This window comes from Piliocolobus tephrosceles, chromosome 17, assembly GCF_002776525.5.
Source record: "Piliocolobus tephrosceles isolate RC106 chromosome 17, ASM277652v3, whole genome shotgun sequence".
Classification (NCBI taxonomy): domain Eukaryota; kingdom Metazoa; phylum Chordata; class Mammalia; order Primates; family Cercopithecidae; genus Piliocolobus; species Piliocolobus tephrosceles.
The window spans coordinates 2,313,763-2,320,046 of NC_045450.1; the positions used below are offsets into that span (position 1 = coordinate 2,313,763).

At 63.4% G+C, this 6,284-nt stretch overlaps 1 protein-coding gene across 1 annotated transcript in view; it reads left to right on the forward strand.

The window, feature by feature from the left end:
• Window positions 1-3,137: 3,137 nt before the first annotated feature.
• Window positions 3,138-6,284, forward strand: part of FBXL16 (F-box and leucine rich repeat protein 16) — a 5,121-nt gene continuing 1,974 nt past the window's right edge. Inside the window, exons 1-4 of the mRNA XM_023189061.1 lie at window positions 3,138-3,770; window positions 4,779-5,287; window positions 5,646-5,730; window positions 6,027-6,090. Of these exons, the coding sequence (XP_023044829.1) occupies window positions 3,138-3,770; window positions 4,779-5,287; window positions 5,646-5,730; window positions 6,027-6,090 (1,291 nt within the window). The remainder of the gene's footprint in view (window positions 3,771-4,778; window positions 5,288-5,645; window positions 5,731-6,026; window positions 6,091-6,284) is intronic.

Genomic DNA, 6,284 nt, shown 5'->3' on the forward strand with positions numbered 1-6,284 from the left:
CCTCCTCCGGATCGTTCTCGGCTTCTCCCCCACTCCCCGCCCCCGGGGCCCCTCCCTGCTGAGCGGGGATTGCTGGGCTGCCCCGACCCCGCCGCTGTCCGCTGTGAAGCCGGCCTCGGCCTGGCCCTGAGCGCGCGCTGGGGCGGCCGCTGTCCATGGTGCTGGCGCGGGTGAGGCGCCGACCGGCGGGGTCTGCGGAGGCCCAGGCGTCCCTGGCGGTGAAGTCGGCGCTCCGGAATCTGGGGGCACGGAGCATATCCTCCCGCTCTGGAGTCGGGGCGGCCGTAGGCCTAGTGCTGCCCCCTCGGGCGCAGGCATCCTGTGATGTCCCCTCTCCCCGGCTCTGGGAGGGAACCAAGGCAGCCCCGCGCCAGGCCTCCCCGGACACTGGGGGCAAATTACTCCTCAGAGCCTCGTGTTCTTTACCCGAAACCTGAAGTAGGGACACCCCCACCCCAAGGGCGGCCGTGAGGTCGGAACATGTGTGACCCCGGCGTGCCCTTGCAAATGTTGTGATGTCGTCAGCCTCTGGGAGGCTGAGCCTTATCGTGAACACATGACGGGGGTCACCTGTGGGTGCCTCCTCTGTGGAGGGCCTGGCCCCACTTTCCAGGACCTGAATGACACCTTTGGGGAGAGGGAGATGGTACAGAGGGTGGGGCTGGGGCTCCTGCCATCGGGGCAGGAAGGACTTTAAACCCAAAGCTGGGTTCTCAGCCACAAGGGCCACATGTTCTGGTGAGACCCCTGGTCCTGGCCCCGGTCTGCACCCCTCCCCAGATGTGGGCCGGTGGCAAGGCTGGCCCTGTCTGGGGCTTGGAAGCCAGTGCGGGGGCCTGGTGCTGGGAAGAGCAGGGCAGGACCTCCCACTGCCTCCCTCCCTCCCCTCCACCCTGACCAGATTATGGGGAACTGGCTGCCGGCCTTGAGGTTGCAGTGCTATCCCAGACCCCACCACTCTCTGTGGTGGAGCTGACCAGGCCCTGTACACCCGGAAGAGACACTCGGCCAAAAAGATGTGAGCCGTCCTCTTCCTGAGAGTATTCCAGGGCCCACCCCAAGCCTTGGAATCTTCTTGAGAGACTCTCAAAGACACCCCCTTGGTGGCTCCAAGAGACCTCCCAGCGAGGCCGTGGCAGGAGGGGGCAGGGTGCGCTGCGAATGGCTTTGGCCCCCCTCTGAGATTTTGCAGCAGGAAGGCAGGATCTGCATGAGGCTCCAGGCTTAGTCCTGGGGTCACCTAAGACCCGGAAAGATGCATCTTGCTTTGCCCTGGAGTGTGGCCGTGGGGCTCAGACGTCACTCTCCCAGCCCTTGCTATGAGCCGTGCACTGAGCTCATTCACTTTGCAATGCCCCAAGGCAGTAGGTACCGTCACCTCCCCAGGCTTCAAGGTGAGGAAATTGAGGCTCAGAGAAGGGAAGTGGCTTGCCAAGACCACAGAGCCAGGGTGGGGCCCATTTCAAGTCCAGGACGTGTGACCCCAGGGGCTCTAACCTCCTCCCCGGATGTTGGGGTGGGGGCGGCAGGAGATCCGGACTGCGGAGCAGATGGTAGCACCGTGAGGGTCCCACCTCTCCTTTGCTCCGTGGCTGTGCCCAGTGCCCCCTGCCACCCCACTCACAGACTGGAGGCCTGCGGACAGTGCCCAGGACTGGTCCCACCCCACCCTGTGGGTGGATGTCACTGGCCTGAAGATAGCCTCCACGTGGCCTTCCGCAGCCAGCTCTGTCCGGACGCTGGCTTCACCACTTATCTGGCCATGACCTCAGGCAGGCAGTTTGCCCGGCCTTGGCCTCAGTTTCCTCATCTGCGCAGTGGGTACGGTTATCACAGCATCGTCCCCATTGGGGAGGTTAAAGTGACAGCTTGTGTCCAGGGCTAACCATGCTGGCATACCCTGGGAAGATGCCTACCCTTTCTTTGCATTGATTCTTTTTTTTTCTTTTTTTGAGGCAAAGTCTAACTCTGTTGCCCAGGCTGGATTGCAGTGGTGTGATCTCAGCTCACTGCAACCTCCACCTCCAGGGTTCAAGTGATTCTCCTGCCTCAGACTCCCAAGTAGCTGGACTACAGGAGCCTGCCACCAAGCCTGGCTAATTTTTGTATTTTTAGTAGAGACAGGGTTTCACCATGTTGGCCAGGCTGGTCTCAAACTCCTGACCTTGTAATCCACCCGCCTCGGCCTCCCGAAGTGCAGGATTACAGGCATCAGCCAGTGCACCCAGCTCCTTGGGTAGATTCTGAGCCAGGGAAACTCCTGTGTGCGTGGAGGTTGGCTACAGAGCCAACACCAGAGCACCTCCTGAGAGCTGCGCAGTCACCCTGCAGGGGAGGGGCCAGAGTCCATTCCAGACCCTTCCCTTCAGTTCCCCCAGCCTGCCCAGAGGGGTGGGTCTGGTGGGTACTGACAGTGGCCAGCACAGCAGAAGAGGTGAAGAGAGCAGTCCCGGCCTCACCAGGTCCACCTCCATTTTCTTCTCTGTAAAATGGGCATCATGGTACCTAAGTGCCAAAAAGTGTTGGTGTTTCTTGGTCTCACTGGGCAGACAAAAAGGTCTCTGGTTAGAAGTGGCGGCTCATGCTCGTAATCCCAGAATTTTGGGAGGCTGAGGTAGGTGGATCACTTGAGGTCATGAGTTTGAGACCAGCCTGACCAACATGGAGAAACCCCTTCTCTACTAAAAATACAAAATTAGCCAGGGGTGGTGGCAGGCGCCTGTAGTCCCAGCTACTCGGGCGGCTGAGGCAGGAGAATCACTTGAACCTGGGAGGCGGAGGGGTTGCAGCGAGCCAAGATCACCTCTCTGCACTCCAGGCAACAAAGTGAAACTCTGTTTCAAAAAAAAAACAAAGAAAAGAAAAGGTGTCCGTGGGCAATGGGCAATGAAGGTTGAGCTCAGTGCACACTGTAGGTGCCCAGTGAGTGCCGCGAGTGACCATGGTCAGCTTCCTGTTGCCGCTCACAGTCAGGGAGGGAGAGGCAGGCACTCCCAGCCTGCCTGTGGTTCTGGAGCACTGTGGGGACGCCCGGGGAGGGAAGGAGCCCCGCTGCACCTGCCCCCAACCCCGGCCTTCCAGACTCAGCCATAGACTCACTCCCCTCCTGGCCCTCATCCACAGAGCGTGCCAGGAAGATGTCGAGCCCGGGCATCGACGGCGACCCCAAGCCTCCATGCTTGCCTCGAAATGGTCTGGTGAAGCTGCCAGGCCAGCCCAACGGCCTGGGTGCGGCCAGCATCACCAAGGGCACGCCAGCCACCAAGAACCGTCCCTGTCAGCCACCACCCCCACCCACCCTCCCACCACCCAGCCTGGCTGCTCCACTGCCCCGGGCTGCCCTGGCTGGGGGCCCGTGCCCCCTGGCAGGTGGACCAGCCTCAGCCTTGGCACCTGGGCCCCCAGCGGAGCGGCCGCCACTGGCCACGGACGAGAAGATCCTCAATGGGCTCTTCTGGTATTTCTCGGCCTGCGAGAAGTGTGTGCTGGCCCAGGTGTGCAAGGCCTGGCGGCGCGTGCTTTACCAGCCCAAGTTCTGGGCAGGCCTCACGCCGGTGCTGCACGCCAAGGAGCTCTACAATGTGCTGCCCGGCGGCGAGAAGGAGTTCGTGAACCTGCAGGGCTTTGCTGCCAGAGGCTTCGAGGGCTTCTGCCTGGTTGGCGTCTCTGACCTGGACATCTGTGAGTTCATTGACAACTATGCGCTCTCCAAGAAGGGTGTCAAAGCCATGAGCCTCAAGCGCTCCACCATCACGGACGCAGGCCTCGAGGTGTGCGCCAGGCTGCAGGGGGACAGGGCTGGGGGCAGGGCTGGGCAGCAGCAAGCCTGTGGGGGCCGGAGAGGATGGTGGCTTTGGGGTTGGGGGTGTGTGCCCAGGTTGGGTGGTGGGGGAGACAGGGCTGGGGGACAGGGCTGGGCAGCAGCAATGGGCTGGAGGCTGGAGAGGATGGTGGCTTTGGGGTGGGGGAAAGCAGGACTGACTACTGGGGGACCTCATGCAAAGGGAAAATGTGGGTCACTTGCTCAAAGACGATCAAGATATTCAAGATGGCAGCAGCAGAGCAGTCGATTAAATGCAGGGCCCAGGCCCGGTGGCTCACGCCTGTCATCCCAGCACTATGGGAGGCCAAGGTGGGCCACTTACTTGAGGTCAGGAGGTCAGGAGTTCGAGACCAGCCTGGTCAACATGGTGAAACTCTGTTTCTATTTAAAATGCAAAAATTAGCCAGGCCTGGTGGTGGGCACCTGTAGTCCCAGCTACTTGGGAGGACAATGAGGCAGGAGAATTGCTTGAACCTGGGAGGCCGAGGGTGCAATGAGCTGAGATCATGCCACTGCACTCCAGGCTGGAACCTGGGCAACAGTGTAAGACTATCTCAAAATGAATGCATAAATAAAATAAATGCAGGGTGGGGAGGATGCTGGGGGAGGCTGAGGGGCAGCTGGGAAAGGATCTCCCAGGAGCAGAGGTCAGAGGAGCCGCCTGGCAGCTGGGCCTGTAGTTTAATTGTAACATTGGTGCCAACGCCCCTGGCACCTGCTCTGCCAGGCCCTGGGCTCTCGTCCCGATGGCCCCACCTCCTCACACACTGCCAAGTGTTTTCAGGGTTCAGCTCCCTGCATGTTTACACCCTACCCAGGACCACTGCTTCCTCCCTGCGAGCTCCACCTCGTCTCCTGCAATCCTCTGGCGCTCGCAGCGGGAAGGAACGCACTGAGCTGGGGGCGGGGAGCCCAGGCCGGGCGCCCCGCTGACCCGGCGCCCGCCCGCCTGCAGGTTATGCTTGAACAGATGCAGGGCGTGGTGCGTCTGGAGCTGTCGGGCTGCAACGACTTCACCGAGGCTGGGCTGTGGTCCAGCCTGAGCGCGCGCATCACCTCGCTGAGCGTGAGTGACTGCATCAACGTGGCCGACGACGCCATCGCGGCCATCTCGCAGCTGCTGCCCAACCTGGCGGAGCTGAGCCTGCAGGCCTACCACGTGACGGACACGGCACTGGCCTACTTCACGGCGCGCCAGGGCCACAGCACGCACACGCTGCGCCTGCTGTCCTGCTGGGAGATCACCAACCACGGCGTGGTCAACGTGGTGCACAGCCTGCCCAACCTCACCGCGCTCAGCCTCTCGGGCTGCTCCAAGGTCACCGACGACGGCGTGGAGCTCGTGGCCGAGAACCTGCGCAAGCTGCGCAGCCTTGACCTCTCGTGGTGCCCACGCATCACCGATATGGCGCTGGAGTACGTGGCTTGCGACCTGCACCGCCTGGAGGAGCTCGTGCTCGACAGGTGCGCGCCCCGGGGCCGCGCCGGGCGGGGCAGCACAGGGCGGGCGGCGGGGCGGGGCGGGGCCGCGGCGGGCCGGGCTGCACGGGGAGAGGCGGGGCCGGGGGAGGGGGCTTCCGGCGGGGCCGAGGCTGTGGCGCGGCGGGCAGAGCCCTCGGAGGCAGAGCGCCTGGGGAGCGGGCAGAACCGTAGCACGGGTCGGCTGGACCCTTGTCCTCGCCGGTGGGTGGGATCGAGGAGGGGCCTGTGGCTGCTCCAGGTGGGGCAGGAAAGGATTCACGCCAGGGACACTCCCAGGAAGACGAGGGAGGGTCCGGGCCAGGTGATTTGAAGGCGGGGGTCCCCTCTGGTGCAACCACAGGTGTGTACGCATCACGGACACTGGCCTCAGCTATCTGTCCACCATGTCGTCCCTCCGCAGCCTCTACCTGCGATGGTGCTGCCAGGTACCGGCTCTCAAACACCCTGGGATTGGGGAATCGGCGGGGAGGTGGGAGCGCGGGGAGAGCTGCCGGCCCCACTCAGATCCTGGGAGAGTCTGGGGCCCCTCCCTATCCAGCAGCCGACCTAAGCGGAACCCAGGGGTCCCCGGCGGCCCCCACCAGCACTTCCCAGCTGCCTCCCAGCTCCGGGATGACTGAGGAACCCCGGGCTTGAACCCGCCTAGCCCTCCATGGACCCCAGGGTGCCCTCCGCCTTGGTACAAGCGGAAATTGTTAAGTCGCTCCTCCACGCCCGACAGGTGCAGGACTTCGGGCTGAAGCACCTCCTGGCCCTGGGGAGTTTGCGCCTCCTGTCTCTGGCAGGTGAGACCCCCGTTTCTACTCTGACGCTGAGCAGTGACCACCCACCCCCACCTAGTCCGCCCGTCCAGCCTGCCCGGTCCTTGCGCAAATTCACGCCCGGCGCGGACACACCGTCCCGGGTCCGCGGCGGAGGAGGAGGGAGACGCGACCCCGCCGTCCCCGCCCGAGCCCTGGGCCCTGCGCACTGAGCCGCC